The following is a 27,843-nucleotide window of genomic DNA, read 5'->3' as shown; positions in this document are numbered from 1 at the left end:
CACATTCTAAATCAAGTCGAAATCACCCGATTACGAAAATGGGTTTCTGGATCCGCACCAGGCCTATCCGATCGAAAACAGCCATATTCAAGCAGCTTTTGATCTTCGATCGACCTGATATTTTGATATGTTTTAGATAACACATCCAATAAGTCTGTGTTAAATTTTGAGGTGAATCCGACCACAGGATCTTGACTTATAAAATTCGAAAGTCTAGGGGCATCCCTAACGCCAGGCGCACTCAAGATCTGTAAGGTTGATTTTATGCAGCGCATATTTTCTTTAATTTTTTGAGTTTTACTATTTTTTTTGTTGTTCTTTTTGTCTATTTCGTACTTTGATTTTTTCATAATTTTTCTGATATCAGTGCACAGAGTTTTAGACATCATAAACCGATATGTCGGATCCTGTCAGAAATCCGATTGACCGACATTGTTGACGTCATTTTATGCTTAATTTTTGGTCAAATCGAGCCTAGTTTGGGGTTGCAGTTCGCTGACAAACATAACAACCTAATGTTAAAACTTTACAGTTACGACTATTCAGAGCAGTCGGCGACGAAGATTTTAGCAGACTATTTTTCTAGGTTTGTCACAGGACACCATAGTTCCAAGTAGGTTTGGTGTGTGGGTTTGGATGTAGACAGTTCCGAGTCCGTTTTAGATATTTTTTTTTTCAATTTTTTTTCTTGTTTCACATTACTTTTAGTTTGTTTAGAGTCTGTCCTAGCCCAGGTTGGATTTGGTCAGGCATCCAACTGGGTTAGCTTTGGTTTGTTTGAATGCATTTAGGCATCTAGTCTACCTGACCCGCTTGGTTAGCGTAGGGAAGGGCAAACATGTTTTTTCACTTAGGTATAGGTGTAAGGTGGACCCCAACAACATTTTGGAGGTCTAACCACATATGTTACAGCAGGCCATATGCTGATTTTCATCAGAAAATTAGACTTGGTTTGTTTGTTAAAATTGGTTTAATCAGCTAAACCTGAATTTAGCCGAAGGTGCGGTTTAGTCACACGGTTGGTCTAAACCATATGCATAGTCGTGTCCTGCCATCTTAGAGTTATTTAGGTCTGTTTTTAGGTTGCATTTAGGTCTACATTTCACATTTAAGGTTTAGATTAGGTTCGGTCTTATTAACTCGTGCGCAAGCAAGTTTTTTTTCTTTTTGTGTTTATAGGTGAAGGTAGCCCCCTCGCGTACATCACTATGACAAGGACATCAAATGGCTGGCTTCATTTGTCTTCATTTTTATTTTTATTTTCATTTAGTTAAGTAAGGCCTTAGGCCAATTTTGAAATCGGGTTGTATTAATTTTTAATTTTTGCTCAACACTTATAATAGGCTTGGTGCTCGTTTGTTTTCATAAATTTTTTATTATTTTAAGACAATAAAGAAATGTAAATTGAGTGAAATATTTAGTCTAACTTCGTTCTATGTAGATTCGACCTGGACTTAACCACTTTAATGTATGAACCGGTTATTAAAATTTTGTGTACGGTTTACACTTAGTTTTTATTGAAAAATATATTTCAAAATAAAATCACACCAGGTATAAAAGAAAACCAAATTAACTAACAGAAAAACCGATTAAGAAAGGGTATGAGAGATAAGAATTCCAAGAGAATAAGAATGACAAAACGAGAGAGCAATATTAAATCAATATGAAAGAAACCCAAATAGAATAATGAGAAGAACGATTAAGAAAAGAGGAGATCACGATTTCAAAGGAAGGTCACGATTAAAAGAGAGTAACTACGACAAAACTGAGATTGAAAAAATAGCCTTACCGAAACAGATCAGAATCAAGAGAAGAAAAGAAAGAGAAGTAAACATGGCCAGAATAGATGAGAAGAAAAGAAGAATGAGAAAGCAACAATATGTATTACCTTAGAAAGAAGCAGAAATTAAAATCTTAATGATCCTAAAGAAGTCGCAATCTCCAAACCCTAGATCTTATGCTCTAATACCACGTAAGAATTTGAGGCATCCAAAGTTCTATCACACGAAAAGAGAAGAGGACACGAAGAGAGAGAAGAAGTTGCAACAGAAACCCATGATTCCTCTTAGCACAGGAATCAACACATAAGCCTGCATTGTAAGGTGTCTAATACAAAGTTTAGGGTACTAAAATACCCTTTTACAACATAACTAAATTACAAGAAGACATTAATGAAAGTACATGAGCCTTGTACATTAAGACAACACAGATCAGATCTAGACCCGATTTTGACCCAAATATAAACATGACTTCTTTTCAATCCTGATAACATGGTTGATATAAGATACTGCAAGATACTGAAGGTAGAATCTGTATCAAGTTACCTTATATCGGTTTATAAAATGGGAAAACCCCAATTCTTCCACGCTGCCATGTACTTTGACCTTTCAACTAAGCACCTAAAACTGTGTCAATGTGTGCATGTTGGTAATATATATATATATATATATATATATATATATATATATATATATATATATATATATATATATATATATATATATATATATATATATATATATATATATATATATATATATAAAGGAGTAGTAACCAATGTCCGCACTTGTGGAGGGGTGACAACCAATTTTCCTATAACGGTTGGGTTACATCAAGGATCTGCTTTAAGCCCTTTCCTATTTGCTACAGTGATGGATGAGCTTACGATATCAATTCAAGAAAATGTGTCGTGGTGTATGTTGTTTGCTGATGATATTGTTTTGATTGATGAGTCTAGAGTTGGGGTTAATGCTAAGTTAGAATTATGGAGACAGACATTGGAAGCAAGAGGTTTTGAGTTGAGTAAGAGTAAGACATAATATATGGAATGTCGGTTTAGTAAGCAACGAAGTAGTGATGGGAGTATAGTGAAGCTTGGTGAGCAATAAATACTGGTGGATGATTGTTTCAAATATTTGGGATCTAACATTCAAAAGTATGGAGAAATTGATGGAGATGTAAATCATAGGATAAAGGTTGGGTGGATGAAATGGAAAAGTGCAACTAGAGTGTTGTGCGATCGTAGAATGCCATTGCGGTTGAAGGAAAAGTTTTATAGGACGACTATTAGGCCCGCTTTACTATATAGTACGGAATGTTGGGCTCCCAAGAGACATCATATTCAAAAAATGAGTGTAGCTGAGATGCATATGATTAGATGGATGTGTGGAAATACAATAAAAGATAAGATTCGGAACGAGGAGATACGTAAGAAGGTAGGCGTTGCACCCATTGAAAATAAGATGAGAGAGAATCGTTTACAGTGGTTTGGACATATTCGGCGTAGGCCTAATGATGCTCCAGTTAGAAGTATGGAGAAATGGGAAAATATATTAGTTAAAAGAGGTCGGGGTAGGCCTAAGAAGACTTGGATGAAGATGATAGAAAAGGATATGAATGCTTTGAACCTCACTGAGGACATGGCATTGGATAAAAATGATTGGAGGGGAAGGATTCATGTGGAAGACCCAGAATGATTTTCTTTTTTGGTTCATATCGCCGACCCCAATTGTTTTGGGATAAAGGCGTAGTTGTTGTTGTTTGTTGTTGTTGTTGTATCATTCAAAAGTACGGAGAAATTGATAGAGATGTAAATCATAGGATAAAAGTTGGGTGGATGAAATGAAAAAGTGCAACTGGAGTGTTGTGCAATCATAAAATGCCATTGCGGTTGAAGGGAAAGTTTTATAGGACGACTATCAGGCCCGCTTTACTATATGGTACAAAATGTTGGGCTGCCAAGAGACATCATATTCAAAAAATGAGTGTAGATGAGATGCGTATGCTTAGATGGATGTGTGAAAATACAATAAAAGATAAGATTCGAAACGAGGAGATACGTAAGAAGGTATGTGTTGCACCCATTAAAAATAAGATGAGAGAGAATCGTTTACGGTGGTTTGGACATATTCGGCAAAGGCCTAATGATGCTCCAGTTAAAAGGATAGAGAAATGGAAAAATATATTAGTTAAAAAAGGTCGGGGTAGGCCTAGGAAGACTTGGATGGAGATGATAGGAAAGGATATGAAGGCTTTGAACCTCACCGAGGACATGGCATTGGATAGAAATGATTGGAGGAGAAGGATTCATGTGGAAGACCCAAAATGATTTTCTTTGTTGGTTCATATCGCCGACCCCAATTGTTTTGGGATGAAGGCGTAGTAGTAGTAGTTGTTGTTGTTGTATATATATATATATATATATATATATATATATATATATATATATATATATAGAGAGAGAGAGAGAGAGAGAGAGAGAGAGAGATCACATTATTCTACAGCTTTAATTTTATAACACTCACTTGGTGTAAAGGCACGAGATGAAATTTTCAATAGCAGACAAAGAAGAGCAGCTCAATTCAGCAAAAAGAAGCAAATTTTCTCACTTCTTGGGGATTCAACTCATGAAAGATTTCCAGTTTACATGGAAGGAATTCTACTTGACTAGCCACCGTCCTATAAAGATTCACCATATTCCTATCTGTTCCAACTCACCCCTTTCAGATCCAATATTGAAGACATAATGCAGCTCATTGATCAATCTGGATAAGAGAATGTTATCAATCATATAGCAGAACCCAAAGAAAAGAAAGGTCTCTTATGTTCTAGGAATAGAAAGGCCTCTCATGTTCTCCATGTCCTTTCTCCGTATCCTAACTCTGGTGGATGATTCTTTCGCGAAATTGAATTGATGAAATAAGTAGTCCGACTTCAATCTGCTGAATCTTTCATACCAAAGTTTTCTCTTTTATAAGATCAAATCAGACGCACAGAAAATTCTGCTTCTGTCTTGTTCCAAAACTAAGTGCTTTCATGAGATATTATGCAGGTTCATATAGACCCAACATGTGACCATCAATGCAACGCATGGCTGCAACCTGCACACCCATCAAACAACCAAGATTAATGTAGAAAAGAACCTGATTCCACACATAATTTATCACTTTGGAATCTTTTAAGGGAATGATAATCAGATGAACAGATCATGAAGTCAGCATAAGAAGTCCAACGAGTTCTTGCGGTCAAATTAGATAGCTGAATGGTTAGGTCGCACTATCAACAACCAAGGGGTCTTAGGCTTGAATACCGCAGGGGTTATCCCTCAGCTTGTCTATCCAATAAAAGAAAACGAAAGGTCCTGAATTGTTCCTCAAGTTTGGTCATTCTATATGGTACACTAGTTGGCTCTGCTATGGGACTCCAGTACCAATCAGCTAGTCTAAGTAGGAAAAAACCAAGTTGGGTTCAACACAGCCAGCAGCCAGAATTTAATAGTAAAGTAGGCACCTTCCCATGCACTTCATATTTGATGGGGCCATCCAACTCTGCTCCTAAAGACATGAGCTTTGCGACTGTACTGTTTATGTCTGTCACTGTGAAGGAGAGAAGAGAAGAGTAGCCCTTCTGCATGATGACATCACTGCAAGGCCAGAAGTTACATCTCAGTCCTTAAATATCATCAGTCATTCATATGCAATTGCAAATGTCAGTTCATGAAACGCTACGAAAAGCTCAACACAACCATGCCAACAATAAGAACTAAATTCAAACAAAAGAATTTGTCAGATCAGCGAGCAAGCTCTCATAACTTCCAATAACACGAGACTCATCTTGACACTTAGAAAGTACCAAACCTGGTTCAATCCCCGTATGCACATCTACAGAAGGATTCCTTCGTCTAACCCATAGTTACCAGAGTAACAAGTGGGTTAAAAAAACAATGCGTCAATTGTGAACCACCAAACGAGTGTTCTAAGAAATGCCTTGACGAGTGATGCGAAGCATTTTGGAAGAAGTGGTGATGGAAACAAGTAGGAATTTGACATAAAAAGAGATAAATTAAGACTTATGCATCTCTTAAGTCCTTTTCCCTCGAACACAGGTTTCATAGTAAAAACAAAATTTTCAAAAAAAAAGTATAATTCTTCTAAAATGAAACTGCATGTTCAACGTCACGGAAGTTCGATTTCATATTGGAATGGAAAAAAGCAAGCATTCCGTTCCGAGTTTCTCATAAAATTTTGAAAGCATGAAAGAAGCATGTGGTTTTGAGCTTTTGAAGCGAGTTTCCAAGGTTTTTACAAACTTCAAACAACAATTGTGTAATTGTAACCCTCCATTTTCTTGTTAATATGACTAATGCCTTTACTGGACAGGGGGAGCAGTCAAGGCTATCCATTTCTCTTATCAAACACATACTGGGCATTAAATTCACGTAGGAAAATTTTGACAGGAACCCTACCAAGATCCCCATTTTCCCCAAGCAAACCCCCTTAGGTGGTGTTTGGATGCAACCCCACTTATCCAGATGAAAGGGAGAAGGTGGGATCTTCTATTATAGATGACAATGCAATTTCCCAGCTTATCCCGTTTGTCTGGGTAAGTGGGTGCACCCAAACACCCCTTAGCGTTTGTGGGGAACATCCAATACAACAAACAATCTCAAACATCTTATTCGCGTTAATCTCTTGAATCCCACATGTGACATGAAACCGCACTTCCAAAAGGAAAAACCAAAAGCCGAAATCAGGCATTAAGCACCACAATTCCCACAGGAAAATTCTTCGTTTCTTCTAGTTCTGTTAATGAAAACCAATATGAAAGGATCCCCCCAGAAAAAGAGAGAAAGACGAACCGTGTAACAATCACGCAACAGTGGAGAGATCAGAGGAGAAAAAACACATTTACAGAGGAATTTTTTAATGGCGAAGGAAGAGAAGAGGGCACCTGCTGGATTGCATGAGAGCCAGTCTGAGAGGGCCCGATTGGAGCTCGGCCCACCTGAGGGTGCACACGTTGATGGTGAAATCGAGCCCTTCGGAGTAGAAACGGGTAGCCTTCGGAACGTCCTTGTGGAGTTGAAGCAACCATCTGAAGGAAGCCATCTCTCTCTCTCTCTCTCTCTCTCTCTCTCTCTCTCTCTCTCTCTCTCTCTCTCAGAATTAGGGTTCATGAGGCCAAATCCGAACCAAATATCCATGAAGATCCGAGCCGATCATCCTGATGGTCGAGTTTAGTTCGGAGCTTCTTCACATCCGGATCCAGAAATACATATCCAATTAATATTCAAAGTAGGGATGTAAACGGTTAGGATCGGATGCGGCCAATACCATATCTGACTATTTAGATGCTGGCTGAAGGGATTCGAATTCGGATGGTGAAAAGATCGTACCAGATCCACCTTATTACATGTAAACAGATTCTGAGTCAAACTTGGATATTTGTTGGATTCATAGCAAAGAGTCAAAATCATATCCACACATCCGATTACAATATAATATGATTTTGGCCTACCCAACCCAAATGCGGCTAAACAATATTGAACAATGGTCTTCACATTTCACTTGTCCTTGAGTTAATCTGACTTCGTATCATAAGATCGACAAGGGACATGACAAACTAGTTTAGTTCAAAGAGAATAAAGTTTCATCATGATGTAAATACATATCATTGAAAGATTATTAAATATCATATATTTTATCACAAAACATATCTAACTTTCTTCAAAACAATCCTTAAATCAAGTATGTTTTTACATTCAAGAGTCTACCACATAAGACATTCAAGTCTTAAGAAGGGATAAAACAATTATACAATGAAGCTAAGGTATTTTAATCAAATAATTTCAGTCTATGATTCTATAAGGATGAATTATTGGAGCATAAGATTATTTTTGATACATGAACATAGATCCAATAAAAATCCACCAAGGCAACCAATTCTTCAGGAAATAGATTGGGTATTGAATACCTTCAATACTAATTAACTTCATAGGTTGGTCTCCTAAAAAGCTTTTTCATTTATCTGGATGGAGAAAAACATTAAAAAGCATAAAAAAAAAAACAAAAGTACAAAAAAATATAATGTCAAAAAAAGAAAAAGCAAAGTATAAAAAAGTGCAGTGCATCTAAGCTAACACCTACTCTGAGTATATGGTGATGTGGCAAACTCTGGTCATAAGGTTGCTTTAGGGGTAGATGCTAGAATAGAAAAGCATACGCTAGGAAAAAGTCAATACTTACCTCTAAATTTATGGCATGGTGACAGGTTTCAGTCATACCAATGTTTAAGGGACAGAGGTTGAAATAAAATAAAAAAATGATTGCTATGAGAAAGTCAATACTTACCTCTAAACTAATTACAATGTGGTAGACTCCGATCTTATGGCCTTTGGAGGCAGAGGTTGAATAGTTATGAACATTTCTCTTGGATCGAAAAGTCATGAAACCTATGATTGTCAGACTTCAAGTAAAATGATATCAAAGTAAGGAATAAAGTTTCTCTGAACTAACGACAAAAACTCTAGAAAATTCAGCAAGGACAAGAGGTGCACTTGGATACATTCTCATCAAGCCCTTGTCTTTTAGAGTCCAAACCTTAGTGGACACCATCATTCATTTCAGAAATGCCTTGAAACTTAATCTCATATTCTTATAACTAATCATTTGAAACCAATGTAAAATTAGAGAAAAAATACTAGTGAAACCGAGTGTCGCTACCTTATATTAGCCTGAAAAAATAAAAGTAAGTGCAGGATTCAACTTGTTAAGAAAGTTCTAATTTTTGAAAAAAAAAAGCAAAAAACTTGTGACCTTATATAATCAATCATTCATAGATGTCTTAGGCTACATACTCTATTACAAATGCATGAGTCTCATTGCATATTATAAAAGATCATTGCATGCAACAAAAAGTCTAGTCATATAGATCCTGAATATAAGGAGTACGCATGAATATTTGTCCTTTTTTCGGTGCCACTAGACCGAAGTATACTTGACTCTCTTCACTAAGATAGGAAGCTTTATGTCCAAATTAATCATCTTAAAAAGAGCACCTCTGCCCTATGACCTTACTGAGACAACTCCACTCTATTCATGAACCCACAAGAGGTGTATGACTCATGATGTTGTTCCCACAAATTCTAAAAAAAAAACATTGAAAGTGCTGAACATGCATATGGATGTCTATTCTAACTATTCTAGCCTATTTTTCAAACACTTATGCCTTGAATTGAGAAAAGTAAAAAAAGAACAGATAAAGAGGGATCTATTATCTTTCTAATACTACCAAAATCACAGCGATTGGAGAGATAAGCCTCTTAGAATGCAAACTGGTTGACAGTTTCACAGCAGAAGGAAAATACCAGTGTCAAATTTTGAATTCGAAAAACAAGCACTCCAGAGGAGTTTTTGGCTATGGCTCAAAACTGTACAAATTTGTCTCAAGTTTTTAGAGACCCAAAAATGCAAGTTTTTGTCACTAGATCGCTAAGATATAGATAAACGAATAGGTATTTATAAAAAAAAAGTCACAAAAATAACTATTTTTAACTGTTTACACATGTTTTCAGAGGCTTTACGAATATAATTTGCAAATGGTCTGAATATGTGAAATGTTGTTGTGTTCATCAGCTTTCCAATGAACCTATGAACGCAAAAAAGTGAGCTACGAGGGCAGATATATGGTTCCATCACTGAGATAGTACCATAAAATAAAAAATAGAAAAACAACAAAATTTGGATCCAAAGTGGATTCAAATACGAAAAAAATCAAAATGGGTACTAACCTTGCAGCACAAGCATAAAAGGCATGAAAGAGGGTCACATTCCTCTTGTTTTATTCATGCATAAAACCCAATATTTTGTTTCTCTACTATAAATTAGGGGTGGCAATTGGGTCGGGTTGGCGGGTCAGCATACCTCAACACGAACTCGACCCATTTATTAAACGGGGCGGCTTTGGCAAACATGAACTCGACCCATTTATTAAACAGGTACGGGTTGGGTCGAGTAAACAAGTTGGCGGGTTAGCGGGCGGGTTGGTGGGTCGGGTTCAGGTAAACGGGTTGGCGGGTTGGGTATGAGTAAACGGGTTGGCAGGCGGGTTGAGGTCGGGTAAACGGGTTGGCGGGCGATTTGGCGGGTCGGGTTCGGGTAAACGAGTTGACCTGCCCGCCTAACCCGTTTATTAAACGGGTCAGCCGAGTTGGCATACCCCTAACACGAACCCGACCCGTTTAATAAACGGGTTAGGCTGGTCGACCCGTTTATGACACGAACTCGTTTAAGCCAAACCCGAACCGGCTAAGAAAGAGTTGGCAGGTCAAGTCAGATTTTGCCACGCCTACTATAAATAAAGTGGTTCCTAAATTGTCCTGGCCTCGTTTGGAGAGACTCATAATGGTCTCCACATCCCAATTCTTCTTCACTTTTTATACTAGCACTGACCCTGCTCGACACGACCACCAAATGGCCTTAGCAATTAAGTTGTCATCGGACTGATCCAACCTTACTCGGTGAGGCCTATAACAATCTCAATAGTTCAATTCTTTCATTCGGATGTTGGCACTAACCTTGTTCAGCGAGACCAATCACGATCTTGGCAACTCAGTTTTTCTCCAAAAATATTTGTTTGACCTCATTCGGTCGGACCCAAACGGTCCTCAAAACCCAATGATTTTCAAACTTGCCCGACTTCGTTCGGTGAGATCAATCACGATCTTGGCAACCCAATTTCTCTCCAAAAATATTGGTTTGACCTAGTTTGATGAGACCCAAACGGTCTCCAAAATCTAGTGGTTTTCAAACTTGCTCGACCTCATTCGACGAGACCCAAATAGTCCCCTAATCTCAATGGTTTTCAAACTGGCCCGACTTCGTTTAATGAAACCAATCACGGTCTTGACAATCTAGTTTTCTATAAAAAATATTGACTCGGCTTCGTTTAGAGTGATCCAAACAGTCCCAAAAATCCAGTGGTTTTAAAAAAATCAGCACCTGCCTCATTCAGTGACACTAAGCAGGGTCTTGGCAACCCAGTTGTGTTTCAAAATTTGGGTGTGTTTATTTCTTTGTCATAAATTGAATCACACTGATTAATAAGAAAAAGAGACATCTGTAGATACCCAAAATTTTCTAAGATGCCCAATTGATAAAAATATTGAATTTTTTTTTTCAGGTCTTGAGGCAAAAATATCAAAACTAAGTCATTTCTAACCCTAGTTTAGAAAAAAACCCCAAAATCAAGTCATTTCCAACCTTAGTTTAGAAAAAAACCCAAAAATATCAAAAATACTTAAAATATGATAAAATTCTCAAATTTTAGGAATTCTCATATGGCAGGATTACCATCCGATAGGAGTGCTGTTTGGTATGAATGTCATCCGATAGGAGTGTCATCTGGTATTGGAGACGACAAAGTGTTTCTGCCATCCAGTCTTGTCCTATATTTGTTTGACCTGACCTATCAGGTATTAGGGATAGCAAATGAGAATGTCATCCGCTATGAGTCGACACAACTTCTTTGACGTCTGCTGCACCAAATTTATGGATAAGCCATTTGGATTATCTCTATCTTATCCCCAATCATCTCCTCCCTTTTTGCAAGTTTTTTTAAAAAAATGATAGATTTTTCTGGATAGGCCTTATCCTCATTTATGATAGGCCTGAACCCATTTGGGTTAGATCCAGATTCGATAATCCAGTAGTCTATATCTTATCCAAAAACTTATGAATATGACTTTTTCACTAAAGCCAGGTCATCAGAAAATCACATACTCAAGTGCTGGCCCGACAAGAACAAGTCTACTTAAGTCATGCTGACACTTTATTCCGACGTCATTGAAGAATACTCGTACCTACGTGAAGGTATTAACAGACAAAAAAGAGCCTAAAAGTTAATCGAACACCCGAGTCCAAAAAATGTATTTTCTAAATCCTTAATATGCTATTTTTAATTTTATGTAATCTTTTGATTGAATACTTATACATGTTTTTATCTTTGATTGCATGCTTGAATATGTGGTGGTGTGATCCGAGCTACGAAAATTTAAAAACTTGCTTTAACTTTATCTTTTCTTTGGGCAATGAATGGTCAAAGTTTGCAAACGAAGTCTCCACATTTGAAAAAAGATTTTGCAAAATTCGTGTAAGTCCCATCTTTCTCAAGCTCAAAATTTATATCAACAATGTGTAAATAAAGACATGCACTCCAGGAGAAAATGGATTCAACTGCAATAAAACACTGATGTAAGGTCTAATCCAAGAACATATGAATGACATACATCTACTTATCTTAACGGAAGATGGGCCTCCAATGGATCACAGAAAATACATAACCATGTAATGCCATATACAAATACCATAATGTGAAAGAATGCAATATTTATCCAATCATATTGCTGACAGAACATATTGGGTTAAAACCTGCACGATCAGGTTCTTTAACTCATTTTGCTTGTTTGTAAATAGCCAAATTTTTGCTTGATAGTGTTGGTTCAAAACATGATATCAGTTCAAAACACGGGCTGAACGACTTATTTATAGAACTTGTAGAAGGTATACACAAACCAGGGATATAAACAGTTCAGATGTACCCTTTTCTGAATGTGAGCTAATTGGATAGCAGCTCTTCAGCTTCGGATAGAAAAAGGCAGTACTGAATCCATCCTTTTACATGTAATCGGATTCTGATATCCATTGGATTCAGATATGCATCATGTTTGAGTGAAAAATACCCAGCCAAATTCGAATTTGATTAATAATCGGATTCTATGATTTATATCTGATTTCCCGAATCCTACTAATTGAAGGTCGGATTTTGGTGGAATATACATCCAACCCATTGACATCCATAACACAGACCATAAAAATGAGTGTTGAGGAAGATGTTTAGAGGTAATGCTTGACTGAAAGGCCATAGATCTCAGACCCTTGGACCTACAACAGTTCTCTAGCATACAATGGATATTTCACATGAATCTATTTTAACCAAATGGGTTGATTCCTATGGTCAAAATTTGGATACAATTGCAGTTAGAGGTCATTTTTTATGCAGTGGCATTGCATGCAGCTCTGTTACAGCCGATTGTTGAGCTTTATCTCAACATTTCTCGAGATGAACACCACACCCATCTCAAGAAATGCCAAGATGAATGGCTGTCAAGCAGGTAGCTGCATGCCCACCATGCAGCGACACTGCATTTAATGCGAAGTCTTTAAGTTATCAGAACTATGATATGGTGTTTAACTGGTCAAGTGCATTTCCCAAGTCATTTTCCAGCATTAATACTGTCACTAAGAATTCATCAAAAATACCCGTGCTGTGAGAAGGCAATTTCTGCCTTAAGGCTTTAAAAAAGAGTACCAAAGACCGGCTAACCATAGAATTCATGAAGATTGGTGCTTGTTTTGTTGCTCGTTAGGAAGCAATCTTCATATAACATGTTTTTGCATTTCAAGAAGTGACTCAGGAAGGAACTTTATTCCAGTAGGTTCAATGCAATTCAAGCAATTGAACACAAGTACATGCATGTCAGTGATTTAATATTTAAAATATCAGAGACATTGTTTTTTATGGCAATTTATCAATATTGTTAAAATCGGTTCACTAGGTGAATTGTTTTCTTAGAAAATAAACTGAAAAATGGAATCGAATTGAATCAAGTTGAATCAATCAACTTTTTACCATCAGATAACGTGTTATTAAAAAAACAAAAAAATATTTAAAAATGAATTGAACCGTCTTTGGGCTTGTTCGATATATGAAGTTATATTTACCTAGAAAAATGAAAAAAAAGTAGGTTTTGCTAGAGCAATTATAGGTGCCCACTTAATAATTGGACAAAAAACCCTTTTTATTTTTGAGCTAGGTTAAAAAAAAGGCTCTCATTTCCGCCCCTACATTACACCCTTAAAGCCCTCATGTCCACTGGATAGTAGTTGGTAAAACTCTTGAGATTTTCTTATGCAGGAGCAGAGTAGATGAACGAGATTGATAAGGGTCTACAACAACAACAACTACGCTTTCATCCCAAAACAATTGGGGTCGACGATATGAACCAAAAAAGAAAATCATTCTGGGTCTTCTACATGAATCCTTCTCCTCCAATCATTTTCATCCAATGTCATGTCCTCGGTGAGGTTCAAAGCATTCATATCCTTTCCTATCATCTTCATCCAAGTCTTCTTAGGCCTACCCCGGCCTCTTTTAACTAATATATTTTCCCATTTCTCTATCCTTCTAACTGGAGCATCATTAGGCCTTCGTCGAATATGTCCAAATCATCATAAACGATTCTCTCTCATCTTATTTTCAATGAATGCAACACCTACCTTCTTACGTATCTTCTCATTTCGAATCTTATCTTTTATTGTATACACCTCCATCTAAGCATACGCATCTCAGCTACACTCATTTTTTGAATATGATGTCTCTTGGCAGCCCAACATTTCGTACCATATAGTAAAGCGGGCCTAATTGTCGTCCTATAAAACTTTCCCTTCAACCGCAATGGCATTCTACGATCGCACAACACTCCAGTTGCACTTTTTAATTTCATCCACCCAACCTTTATCCTATGATTTACATCTCCATCAATTTCTCCATACTTTTGAATGATATATCCCAAATATTTGAAACAGTCATCCATTGGTATTTCTTGCTCACCAAACTTCACTACACTCCCATCACTACTTCGTTGCTTACTAAACCGACATTCTATATATATATATATATATATATATATATATATATATATATATTGTCTTACTCTTACTCAACTTAAAATCTCTTGCTTCTAATGTCTGTCTCCATAATTCTAACTTAGCATTAACCCCAACTCTAGACTCATCAATCAAAACAATATCATCAGCAAACAACATATACCATGACACATTTTCTTGAATTGATCTCGTAAGCTCATCCATCACTATAGCAAATAAGAAAGGGCTTAATGCAGATCCTTGATGTAATCCAACCGTTATAGGAAAATTAGTTGTCACCCCTCCACAAGTGCGAACATTGGTTACTACTCCTTCGTACATATCTTTAATTATACTAATGTACTTGAGAGAAACACCTTTCTTCATCATTGTCCACCAGAGAACATCCCTAGGTACTCTATCGTATGCCTTCTCCAAATCAATAAAAATCATATGCAAATATGTGTTTCTCTCTCTATATCTTTCAATGAGTTGTCTAAGAAGATGTATAGCTTTCATAGTTGATCTTTCAGGCATAAAACCAAATTGATTCTCCGATATCATGACAACCTTTCTCAACCTATACTCAATCACTTTCTCCCAAAGTGTCATAGTATGACTCATGAGTTTTATACCACGATAGTTTGTGCAATCTTGTATATCACCCTTATTCTTATATAGAGGCACCAAAGTACTCTTCCTCCACTCATTAGGCATCTTATTTGTCCGTCAAATCTTGTTAAAAATATTTATCAACCATTCTAAACATTTCTCACCCAAGCATTTTCAAGTCTCGATAGGTATACCATTTGGGCTAACTGCCCTTATTGATTTCATTTTCTTCAAAGCCTCTGCAATTTCTTTCTTTTGAATCTTACGTATGAAGTCACGGTTCATCTCATGAAAAGGAATGGAGAAGTCTCCAAGATCCTGAGCATGACTTTCATTAAATAGCTTATCAAAATAATAATCTTTCCATCTCTCCTTAATATCTTCATTTTTTACTAAAACCCTTTGTGTTTCATCTTTGATACATCTAACCATACCCAGATCCCTCAATTTAATATCTCTCATCTTTGCATAAGGGGTTGACAAGGGTCTATTTTGGATTTTTTTAGTTTATATTTGGATATTGGGTCCAAATGATGTATCTATATCTAATTAAGAAGTTTATTAGATTAGAGAGTCATCTTAGTTAAAATTTATCATATTAGGTATTTCATATTTACCATTGTAATTCCTCGTCTATAAAAGGATGAAATGTCACTAAGGCAAGCAATTTTTTTTCTGCACAGGGCGGTTCCTTAAAAAAATAATCTTTCCTCACATTGCTCTCATTCTTAAGGTTGAATGAGCAAATAGACTAGATCAATTTTGGCTGATAGGATTATGCAATTTTGAATACAAAGCAATTACAAACCTCATGGTCAACAGAATGCACAGTATTTTGAACCGCATAATCAGTGCAAATCAGCAGACCTTTCTCAAGGGTGCAACATTCAAGAAAACATACTTTTGGTACACAAGCTGGTTGATTCTATGTTCTCCAGAAAGAAGAAAGGGGCCATCTTCAAAATGTATTCGATCATCTAATGAGTTGAGAAAGAATTTGCAAACCAGTGAAGGAGGGGGGATATTAGGAATTTGCAGATTGGGTGAAATGAATATTGCATGCATAGCTAAACTTAGCTGGAAAGTAGCAAATCACTCGAAATCACCCTGGATACAAGTGATAACAGCTAAATAATTGAGCAAAGAATCATTATGGATTCCCACTGGGCGTGGATCTGGCTCATATGGCTGAAAATAAATCAAGAAAGTGACAGCATAAATCCTTGATCATTGCAAGTGGGTGATAGGAGGTGAGATGGTTGCCTTTTGGGTTGATCATGGTGTTCGAATGGCCTACTAATTAATCATCTCCCTATGAGCACAAGAGAAGTGATGTTGTTTAGTCTGATGCACACCAAAGTGCACAACCAAATTAACGTTAACAAAGCCTCTTAATGCTGCTACAACGACTTATTGCCTGCAGGTTCCAGATGTGATCAAAACTCATGTAAGTGGTGAGACTTGGCAGCGGAGAAGGAAGAACCAATTGAAATGGACAGAACCTACTGAATTCTCCAGCAAAGATGTATGGGTGGTCATTAGGGAGCAGGACCAAAAAATCTGACTATGAGACTATGTTTAGGTTAAGAAGTCATACCCGCGAGTAGCACTAACTCTAAGGTAGGTGCTAGAAGAGTGCCTTGTAACTCAAGAAAGCCTCCACAGATGAGGATATCAATTTCCCAGCAGATGAAAAGTTTGTGAGAGTGCTTGTGAAGACAATGACCACCTTTCCCTTGGCTGCCCTCTTGCATCCTACCTATGGAATCTATCCACCAACCTGTTTGAGATCAAATGGTACCCATCAGAAAACTTTTCCTTAGATGTGTAGTCGTGGTTTGTAAAAAGGATTGAGGACGAGGTAGTGCGTTGGAGTTGGCAACGCACCTACAAAGTTGTGTGGGTGATTTGGAAAATCATAAATGAACAAATCTTTAGGGACCATCGTAAACCGCTACCACTCTGCAGCGCAGAGGATCTCTGATGTTGAGAGAACAACTAATGACAGTCCTCAAGAACTCAATGTCTGAGGTTGCTGTCAAATGTAGAAAATTAGAAAACTGGATTCCTCCCAAGCCTGACTGGCTTCTACTGTCCATTCACAGTCGTTACAGAGCAACATGGCATTTTGAGTTTACTATCAGAACACATTCATGCCACTTTCAGACAACAGACTGTTTTTCTAAGCCTAAAACTATAGCTGACAGAGAGTGGTGCAGGTGGTTCAATATTTTGGAATTGATTGATGCTAAATCCAGCGTTATTTTGGAAACTGGTCGGCATGACCTCGCAGCACATCTGATCAATTTTCTTGATTGTCGTAATCAAGGCCAAGACATCCCTCAACCAGTGAGGGTGATTTTGTATAGCATAGATAGATTTTCTATACAAAAACTACACTTTAATTCGAATTTTATAACGAAGCAATTGTGAAAATTAGCTTTACAGGTTGTTCAGAAATGTTGAAAAGATCACCCTCCCAGATTGGTTCCCCAGGTTGATTGTTAAAACGTATACAGAATTTACAGAGAAATGATATTGTAGGGGTCTGCCTAACCCCAGCTTGCCTTTCAAAAAAAAAAAACATCAGTTGTCTCTTTCTTTTACCCTTCAGTTAATTTCCTGTTTTGTACCTATTTCTCTCATTTCCTTCAAGCTTTTCTTGAATTTCTTTCTGTTTTTTAGTTAATTTATCATAGTTTTGGTAGGATTTTCTTGTAAATTTGGGATCGAATCTACGTCATCCACACACCACATTGGAAAGTAGACAACTTTGAACTTGCAGCAATGAATGCTTTTTATAGGGTTCTAAAGTCATGACGTTCTTAATGACATCAGATGAGTGGAGCCCTCGTGGGCACGACTCATTGGATTATGAGACTGTATCAAGTTAATGCACCTCTAACGATAATATCATCAAAGGTGCCTCAAAGTTGTTTTGTTGTGGGTGTTCTGTATTTTTTACTCATTTAGAACTATAACTCAGTCCAAAAATATTTTATAAGAATTTTCAATGAAGTTTGTAGTGGTATGAGACTGGAGCTCACCTCAAATCTCTTTGGGAGTCATGAGAGAGCTTCACCTCCATGATATGGACCTGTATAGTTTTGTAATTTTTTTTTTACATCGGTTAAAGTCTTATGCTTTTGTTATGTTCATAGATGTCTTTTTTAATAGATGGGCATAGAAAATTTAGTTGTATTAAAGATTTTGTGAGTTTTATATCTTTATTTTTTTCACATATTGGACCTGTTAGTAGGTTTTTGCTCTTTTTTTTAGCTTATAAACGTAAGCATAAGTACCGTACCCTGTAAATCTTGTATCTTATTGCTCATTTTTTTCGTTATCTTGTGATTGAGGTGTCAACCTGTCAGGTTTGATTTGGATCCAGGTGAAACCAGACTTAGACTCGATTTTTGAGTATAGTATCAGGTCTACTATCAGATAAACATACCCAGACCCGATAAGAATTACATGAACCAGACCTTGACCGCACCCGATAAAATAATATTTTTTTTTATTTTTACATTGAAAAATTGTGGGTCTTAATCAGAACTCGGTTTGGGATCGGGTCTGGTATAAATTTTTACAAACTATACCTGAATCCATATATTAATCAGACCTTCGGGTTTGAACTCGGGTCTTCTTACCTTATAGGGTTTGGTTCGGGTCCGGGTGACACCCCTACTTGTGATTGCTTAGTTTAACTTTAGGTTGTGGTTTTTCATGACCCATTCATTTTGTGGATGATGAAAATTTCTGTTGGAACGATACTAGGTAAAATAAACGAACCATGTCGTTTGAGATGCGGTTCATCACATGGATGAACGGCATAGAAAGCAACCTTATCCTGTCACTTGGATTACGGAGGAAATGGGACGAAGTTTCCTTTCACCTAGGCATCCACACGTGTTCAATAATGATTGGTTTGAGAAAAAACCGAGGAAATTACATTCTTTCAACAAAGACATTAAGAAACATCTAGCTGTGTATGGCCTGATAAAGACATTTCTTGGACTAGGCCACGTCCGCCTGACTCTAGCCCCTTGTGTCTGTATTTTTATACTCTGTAACCCCTCTCTTCATGTTGTTCTAGGAAGAAAAATAGATAAAAAAGAATTTACCTTCCTATTACTGGATGCAATATCACAAACTCCATTGTTATGCTGGCACTGTTAAGCACAAAAGACAATGCTGACAAATAGTTGCAATCAATTCATACCTCTTGTGGCCTCGAACAACAGGTTAATGCAAAATTAGAATATGGAAGTGCTATGTATGCCCTGGTTGGTTCTGGAAGGCATGAATGGAAATATTGTTGTGTTTTGAATCTTTTGATGCAATCATGCAAGGCATGCACCAAAAAGCCTATTGAGAAAAGAACTGGATAGTTAATAGGTAAGAGTTTGATGGTCAGAAAAAGAACTGGATCTGAGCAACATACATTATTCTTTTCCACCAACACGTCCATGTTGGTTCGATCAATAAGCAGCATATGTACCAACCAACATTCTTTCATGTCAGTTTAAAATAGTATGGTCATATTAAGCCAGTACTAAAGAATACATAACTGCTTAAATCATTCAGGAACCAGGTGGGTTTTGAGCACCAGATCCCTGGGTTGAGATGATCAACTCTGTTCAACCAATCATCAAGTCTGACCTTAATCAAGCCTTTTCTTTTTTCCCCTAGACTTTACATCTGGTAAATGATTAATCACACCTGTGGTCGAATGAGATAGTTGGATGCTTAGGTATGGTGCAATGTGATTGCACAATTTTAGTGTGCTGCTGCACCTGATCACCCTCTATCTTTGCAATACAGCCTATCAGCTGTGGGGGCCCAACAGCAGATGGAGGGAGATCAAGTGCAATAGCACCCCTCTGGGATGCAACGTGTCAGCTTGGGGCCCAACAGAGATGAAGGGTGATCAGGTGCAGCATCACACTGTAAGTGTTTGGAATCACATTAAACCTGATCTTCCCTTGGGGGTTTCGGGGTTGAATCCCATGGAGATGATCCCCCAGATTACCTATGCGAAATAAAAAACGGGGAAAAAAAAACAGCCTAAGGCACACCCAGTGATTACTGTGCTAGTTTGGGGTCTGCAACATGTAACTTGAGTGTCTACAAAGCTTTTTTTTTGAAGATGATCTTTACACCAAAACTTCGACACAGGATGAAGGGAAGTTACGCCTCCAATGGGCTAGCGTCCTTGAGGCATCTTTTCTTGACACTGAGGAGACAATTCTTCTAAACCTTCTTCGAAAAGTGATTTAATTAGGAGGCCAAACTAGTGATAAAAATAAGTTTTAATTTTTGTCACTTTTTGAGAGATGTGAGAGGAATACCAATGAGCTTCCGAATGCAGATTCCACTATTGAGGTAATTTCAAGTGCTTACGAGAAAAGAGCAATCTCCATAGGTACCGTATTGCATATGCTTTTTTATGTTCATCCTGTCTTGTAGTAATGTTTGCAAGATCTACAGCAAGCTGCCGGCACCAATTACATGCGGTTCATGGTAGGCTGACTTATAAATGTACAAAGGAGCCAAAGAGTAAAAACGCATTCAAATTCAAAGGGCGTCCAAGAACACCAGCTACATATTGATGGTTCTCTCTGTAAACAACGACCTACAAGCTTAAGAAATGCACTGCTTTATACAGAAGAGAAAACAGATGTGACTGCAGAAAACTATAGGATATAATACAAGACAATATGAATGGCATACAACTAACTCAACCGAAGATGGTTCCCAGTGGATCACGGGAGATGCATAACCATGTGATGTCATATAGAAATATCATCATGTGGAAAGACTAATATTGTCCAATCATATTGCTGTCAGAAAACATATTGGATAAAAACATGTACTATCTGTAACTCATTTCTGTTATGGGTATCAGATTACCCACACACGTAACAGTTTGCTTGTTTGTAACATTCAATAGCCCAATCTTTAGCTTAATGGCATTCGTTCCAAAGATGATATTAGCCAAAACAAGAGGGTTTGACACTGGGGTATAGAAATTGGACAAGGTGTACATGAACCACATAAATGAGCCTTGATGAAAATTTCAGAGAGAGAGAGTATCAACAGAGATGTCATGGATCTCAGACCCTTGGTCCTTCTCCAAGTCTTTAGCTTATATACTTAAGGATTGTATGTTTATCCAAGTACATTTTATCCTGTGGCAAAATTTAGATGCAATTGAATTAACGGGAATGATGATATGATGTTGGATCGGTCAAGCGAATTTCACTAGTCGTTTTAGGCTCTGTTTGGGAGCCGTAGTTGGGAGCGGCGATGGGAGATTCGCCAAATTCCAAGCATCTCCATTGATTGGAGACACCGTTTTGAGAGGAGAGCCCGAGATGGGAGCGGTGTTGAGAGGGGAGATGGTGTCATAAATGGGTGAATTTCAAAAACTTCCTCATGAGGATATTGTTGTCAAATCCACTTGTTTCATCACCGTTCCCAACGTCTCCCAAACGGAGCCTTAAAACAGTAACATTGCCAGTAAGAATTCAACAAAAGCATCTATGTTATGCTGTAGAGAACCAGGTGCTACCCAAGGCATGGAATGTGAGGGGCCTCTTTGCCTGGAAGAGGACACCACGGGCAGCAGCCAGCATCTTCTTCCACCACATACAAATGCCCCCTGAAGAGAGCACCAAAGACCGACAAACCACGGCATTCATAAAGATGGTGCTCGTTTTGTTGCACAGGCTGGGAAACAATCTTCATAAAACATGTTTTCAGGTTTCACGAAGTGGCTTTTCATTAGCTTCGGTATATGCCATTGATTTTGGGAGGCCATAGTGGACAATTTGACAGATAATCACTCTCTTACTGTCCATCTAGGAAACCGTACATAGATTTTTACCTCATACAGCTCATTATTTTATTTCTTTCAAAAGAATTAGATCTGTTTCTTCGTTCGAGAATCTTTTCCCTTCTACTCAGTTTTGAATAGTAAACGCTAGAGGTCCTTCTGAGAAAGGAACAAGAAAAGAAACAAGAGTTTTTTTTTTTTAACTACTAGGATTGCTCACTCCATTCTGAACAGTAAACACCAGAGGTTGTATTGAGAAAGGAACAAGAAAAGAAGAGTTTTTTTTTTTAAACTAATAGGATTGCTCAAACATGGTCTTGTGACATTACGTAAATATGATAAAAAATTGAATAATATTACAATCTTAGATATTCTCACTTTCTTTCTTTTTTGAACTGCCATCTTAGTTATTCTCATTTTAAAAAAACCTAAGTATTGCAATATTTTCAAAATAGATGTCATTTTTTTTATGCAGCTCCCCTGCTGCAAGACCATCCATCTCAACATTTCGCAAGATGGACACCACACCCATCTCGAGAAATGCCAAGATGGGATGGCTGTCAGGAAGGGCGTTGCATGTCCACCATGCAGCGGTGCTGCATATATTGTGAATTCAAAACAATGGAGATAGTTGTAACAGAGCTTGTAAAATGAAGCACAAGCTCAGGTGACTTCACTCAATACAATGATTATACAACAATACTCGGGTGAAATAATCCAAAACCTAATTAAGCTTTTTGGCGGTAAAACACCCGAACTCTTCCTGTGGGCAGCCCAAATATAAATCTTCAGAAGTGGTTCAGAAAGCATGCATTCTAGGGAAAGGACTAAAAGAGGGAAAAAAAGAGCAGTAGCACCAGTAGCAAGAGATGGTGGAAGTTGGAGATTTATGAACAATTTATGCTTCTATAAAGCAAAAAACAAAAAGAGAAACAAAAATATTTGGATCACAGCCCCTTATTTACAAACAACAGCTTATTCCAAGTTAAATACTATGCTTCAAGCAAGACTGACAAGTGAGCATCAAAATGCTTTACAGAATTTGCAACCTCTGCTGCCATTATAAAACACATAGGTCTATGACCAGAACAACACAAGCTATAGCTGATGAAAAAAACCTACTCAACTCTATCAAATATGATACAAATGCTCCTGCAACTCATGAACCTTTTGTTAATCTTAACCGAGACTGCTGCCCTTCTAGCCTTGCTTCAAGCAATTTTGCCTTCAGCGTGTTTTTCTTTAAGCCCCATGGCAATTTCGTAGAACTTTCAGATAATTCCAGATCTGGAGACCTCTGTTGACATCCCCACTTCTGTGTCGGGCTTGATATCTCATGCACATTGCCTAAAGCTCTGTCCCGATCACCAACAACAGAATAAGCCTTCCGCGAACAAGAGTCTTCCTTGTGATTAATTTCAGACCGGACCCTATCGCCATCAGAAATCCGTGATTGGCTTCTTCTGACTAGGTTATCAGTTATGTGGTTTGTTTTCTGGACAAGATTCCGCCCAAATTTCCAGTCTTGAAAGCCTTTTTGTGTTTCACAGTTTTCAGACTTTGGACAAATGGGAATTTCAATCTGATTGGATTTGTCAGATACATCCTCATCTATATTGTCAGTATGAGTAACCATTACCCTATCTGTGAAATGCCCTCTGCTTGCTGATCTGGAACTACTAATTTTGTCCTCAAATTGTACCTGAAAGCTAGAAGAATTTTGATCCACGATTCTATCCTGAGAAGTCACTTTTGGTTTAGGATAATTAGGTTTGGACATTGCCATCAGGTCTGCAATAGTTTTGCTTCCATAAGCGTTCTGTTGATCACCCTTCTCAACGTCTTCACCGTTCTTGTTTATATTAAAACAATGCAGGTCACTAGCCACTGAATCTTCATCTCCAGCATATTGAGGTCCACTAGCAGCCTTATTTAAGGAAACAGATTCAAGGGAGTGACGAAGGAGCCAATCATCCTTCATATCTTCTTGGAAATGGATGTCAACCTTTGAGTCACTGGAATGTTTAGCTTGAACAAAGGTTTTGATTTCACACTGTAATCTATCCACTATCATATTCTTCTCCTCAGGATCGTGTTTTGCCTCTGCTCGTTTCATCTGTACCCTCTCATCCAGCCATGCTTCAGCAATATGTAGGATCAATCTGTCATCTCTCTCAGCTCGTTCTTTTTCATGATTCAGTTTCAGACCACACACCTCTTGCTCATAATCTCCTACTCCCCTTGCAAATTCATCACAAAGATCTTCTAGAAGCAGGCTTGTTTTCTGCTCTCTTTCCAACTCTTTCACAGACTTTGAAAGAGCCAACTTCGCATCAGCTAACTCTCTTGCTAGCTTCCGGTGTAGGTTCTCTGACCTTCTCCTCAACTTCCTCTCATCTTCAAGCTCTTCCCTGACCAACTGAACTGCTGCTTTAATCCTTTCATGCTCTTTACTCTTTCTGATGAACTTTTCCTCTGTGAACTGTTTGATAAGATCATCCATTTCCTGACGATCTGCTTCCTGGACTTGTATTAGTTCTTGAACATGATCCCTTGCACGATCTCTCTCAAGTTTCAGTGTCTTAATCAACGATATATTAGATGAATGCTGTTCTTCCAGGATCCAAATTCGGTTTAGTACTTTCAATAACTCTGTTGATGTTTTAAGATTATAGCCCAGTTCTCCATACCTACCCTTGATATCCAATGAACTAGTTGGAGTAATAGCTTGATTATAAGTTGCAATCTGTGAAAAATAAATACTGAAGGTTAAAACTTGCATGTTACATGATGCAGTTCGGGCTGTCCATGCACTTAAGAACAACAATCGTTGCACCACAAACAAACTCTTAGAACTAGAAGTGGTCTTGTTCAACACTATGGATGTCAAATGAAAACAAAAGACATGAAAACAGAATAAAAATGTTTCCTTCAAGCTAAACAAAGAATGGTAATGATGCTAGCAGACATGATGCCTACCTCCATTGAACCACTAAAACTTGGAGATACAGGCTGCAAAGCCTGGCCATTTTTGTGGTGTTGAATCAATGATGCTGCAACCTGCCTCCTCAAGCTACCAGTATTTGGTGGCTGGATGGAACAAAACTTCCAATATGAGGGAAGAGAAAGGTTATGTTCAAATCAGTACAATTCTGCTTATTGGAAAGCATTCGTGATCAGAATACATATTAATTCTAGCCTAACACATATTCCATGCATGAGACAGAAAGGAGTGACACTAAAAAACATACAATATGACACACGTATACATGCACATGTGAAGGTACGTGTGTGCATGTCTGAGAGAGAGAGAGACTTCAGTACATGATATATATCTGAGACAAAGGGCGAAGCCAAGAAATTCAAATCCTAGAGCACTGCTTAAATATTGCCACAGAGTACCAAAGAAAAACACCGGTGCATGTATTAATCACTAAGTACAGGGATGAAAAGAACTGTCTGAAAGCAAATGAAGGCAACACAAACATCAAAGTTGCTGAATGCAAACTAAAAGTGATACCCTTGTGAAAGTCAGTAAAATCAGCCACCTAAGCAGACCAAAAACAAAAAGATCCTCCCGGGCAATGACTAATTAAAAAGTGGGTGTTTATCCATTTTGAAAGCAAGACTTTCAGATTCTCATAGACATCTAAATCCAAGTACCTACAGCTTCACAAATGAATGAACAAATTCAGTCCAGACTCTAGACTGAAAATTTTCAAAAGAAGTAAGCCAAATTAACATGTCAATTAAGTAAGCAACAACACAAAACAGAGAATGGAGATGCTGAATAAAAGGGCTGGTAGCAAACCAAACAGGGAATTAACATTACTTTAAAAAACATGCAGGAAATGGAAAGGAAGACAAATTTTCAATTACAACCATGCATAATAAAAGGCTGTAAAACCAAGCGCATGTGATACACATCAAGGATTATTGCTATAGATCTACAAGTAACTATTGTTGGAGGAAGCCAGTTATGCTGGGTTATCCTATTCATGGAGTATGAAGTAAGCCTGCAATTAAGCGGTTCTCATAGCTAAAAGGTGCCTCTGGCTACTGTCCTAAGGCTCACCCAACCATTGGTTTGTTTTAAGAAGATTTTATGGAAGTTGACTCAATACGAAGTTGGTTAAATGTGAGCTAAACGACTTCCTACTTGACCTTTCTCCAGACACTAATGAAAGAAGGATAATTGACCCTGACGACCAATTCCTCTACCCAAACGATAAGGATCACAAGAAGAACCAACAGTAAAAGTAGACTATACAAAGAAAAACCACTGCTCTGCAACGTATGATCAGAAGAAGCAGATAAAAAGAAATTACCAAAGTAGAAAATTCTGGGCCAGAGATTGAACTAATCCTAAGAAACGCATAAACTATATAGAGAAAATAATACAAAGAAAGACCACTGCTCTGCCAACGTATGATCAGAAGAAGCAGATAAACAGAAATTACCAAAGTAGAAAATTCTGGGCCAGAGATTGGACTAATCCTAAGAAACAAAAACTATGTAGAGAAAATAATACAAAGAAAAACCACCGTTCTGCCAACGTATGATAACAAGAAGCAGATAAAAAGAAATGATCAACGTAGAAAAGTCTGGGCCAGAGATTGAACTAATCCTAAGAAACACATAAAATATATAAAGAAAATAAGACAAAGAAAAACCACTGCTCTGCCAACGTATGATCAGAAGAAGCAGATAAAGAAAAGAAATTATCAAAGTAGAAAATTCTGCGCCAGAGATTGAACTAGAGAGCTCATCACTTCAAAAACCTCAAGTCAGTTATGCACTCAAGGTAAGGAGAAAAACGAAAAGATAAGCCACAAACTCACAGAAAACAAACGCAAATTGCAGTTCAGCTAGCATACCGAAAAACACAAACAAAGAAAGGAATGCTCACACAAGCATGTTGTCCTGTATGCCGAAAATCAGAATAACTCTCAAACAGAGAACAAAAAAGGATGCCTCAAAAACCAAAGAAAGCAAATAATTAACACTAAAAACTAACAAGGTCAAGAATGACCATAACTGCACACAATTACAAAACACACAACTGAGATTAGAAAAGACAGAAAAAAATTAGTTATCAGGTACGTCCATCATTCACCGACCAAAACAGACATCAGAATTTGAAGTAGAATTACAACCTTTAAACAGACAGACCAAGAAACAACCATCAATAAAACAACACCCACTTAATAAAACCCCAGAGTAATCATTCATCCCCACATAGAAAACCCCTAAGTCCTAAACAAATCAATCTAAGAGAAGACGCCAACAGAATCATTTAAGAAAAGAAGAAAAAAGAGTAGGGAAAAGGAGTTACCTGATGGTGAGGTGGACTATGAGAAGGATCAGCCAGATGAGGGTGTAAATCAAGACCTTTCTCCCTGCTCTGCCTAACTTTTTTTACACCCCTCTTCATTTTACTATTGGAATATGAGGGTGGTGGTTGTGGTGGTGGTTGTGGTGTTGGTGGCAGAATCCTTTGGAGCTCCCAGAGGTTAGCACCAAGCTTCCTAGAAGAAACTATGTGGCCCTTCTCACCACCCCCACAATAAACCTCACCCCCACCCTTTTCATCATTCAACTCCATCTTCCATGTGCGCACAGGAGTCAAGGGCCCTCCCTTCCTGCCCAACAAGATCCCCCTCCTCAACTTTATACCCAAAAATTCCGGCTTTTCTGCTTTCACCCCAACTTTCTCTTTGCTTTCACCGCCTCCCAACCTTAATTGCCCATCCCCTTCCCTCCTCACCCCCTCCTGCTTCTCCATTCCCTCAGCAAAATTGGGTCTTTTGTTCCTTGTGTCTCTCTTCTTGCTCGCCTCCACCCTTCATCTCTCTCTCTCTCTCTAATTCTTTCTCCTTTTTGTGCTTTTCTAGGGGGACTGTGTTGGTT

At 37.8% G+C, this 27,843-nt stretch overlaps 2 protein-coding genes across 4 annotated transcripts; both read right to left on the bottom strand.

Moving 5' to 3' along the window:
• Positions 1–3,476: 3,476 nt before the first annotated feature.
• Positions 3,477–6,900, bottom strand: LOC149843783 (uncharacterized). Its single transcript, XM_090000059.1, has 3 exons — positions 6,730–6,900; positions 5,290–5,422; positions 3,477–4,880 (listed from the first exon to the last, which is right to left on the bottom strand). The coding sequence occupies exons 1-3, from the start codon at positions 6,885–6,887 to the stop codon at positions 4,824–4,826; spliced, it is 348 nt and encodes a 115-aa protein (XP_089856185.1). The 5' UTR covers positions 6,888–6,900; the 3' UTR covers positions 3,477–4,823.
• A 16,090-nt stretch (positions 6,901–22,990) lies between these two features.
• LOC149843782 (uncharacterized protein At5g41620-like) lies at positions 22,991–27,610 on the bottom strand. Of its 3 annotated transcripts, none has more exons than XM_090001928.1 (3): positions 27,269–27,610; positions 24,913–25,038; positions 22,991–24,679 (listed from the first exon to the last, which is right to left on the bottom strand). In XM_090001928.1, exons 1-3 carry the CDS (start codon positions 27,536–27,538, stop codon positions 23,093–23,095), a joined length of 1,983 nt encoding a protein of 660 aa, XP_089858054.1. In that variant the 5' UTR covers positions 27,539–27,610; the 3' UTR covers positions 22,991–23,092. The 3 variants fall into 3 exon arrangements, with proteins under 3 accessions (XP_089858054.1, XP_089858055.1, XP_089858056.1); XM_090001929.1 differs by having other exon boundaries at positions 24,913–25,023; XM_090001930.1 differs by lacking the exon at positions 24,913–25,038.
• Positions 27,611–27,843: the final 233 nt, after the last annotated feature.

This window comes from Nuphar pumila, chromosome 3 (assembly GCF_984573655.1).
Source record: "Nuphar pumila chromosome 3, dmNupPumi1.hap1.1, whole genome shotgun sequence".
Taxonomy (NCBI): Eukaryota; Viridiplantae; Streptophyta; class Magnoliopsida; order Nymphaeales; family Nymphaeaceae; genus Nuphar; species Nuphar pumila.
This window is presented reverse-complemented; position numbering and strand designations above follow the sequence as displayed.

Bases quoted from the DNA above. Each gene is read 5' to 3' on its own strand.
- LOC149843782 (XM_090001928.1), bottom strand. From the start codon at position 27,538: ATGGAGTTGAATGATGAAAAGGGTGGGGGTGAGGTTTATTGTGGGGGT. The intron at 25,039-27,268 runs GTAACTCCTTTT...TCATATTGGAAG, and splicing joins ATAGTCCACCTCACCATCAG to TTTTGTTCCATCCAGCCACC. The intron at 24,680-24,912 runs GTAGGCATCATG...TATTTTTCACAG, and splicing joins GTTTTAGTGGTTCAATGGAG to ATTGCAACTTATAATCAAGC.
- LOC149843783 (XM_090000059.1), bottom strand. From the start codon at position 6,887: ATGGCTTCCTTCAGATGGTTGCTTCAACTCCACAAGGACGTTCCGAAG. The intron at 5,423-6,729 runs GTGCCCTCTTCT...CTGGCCTTGCAG, and splicing joins GCTCTCATGCAATCCAGCAG to TGATGTCATCATGCAGAAGG. The intron at 4,881-5,289 runs GTGCCTACTTTA...ATGGGTGTGCAG, and splicing joins AATATGAAGTGCATGGGAAG to GTTGCAGCCATGCGTTGCAT.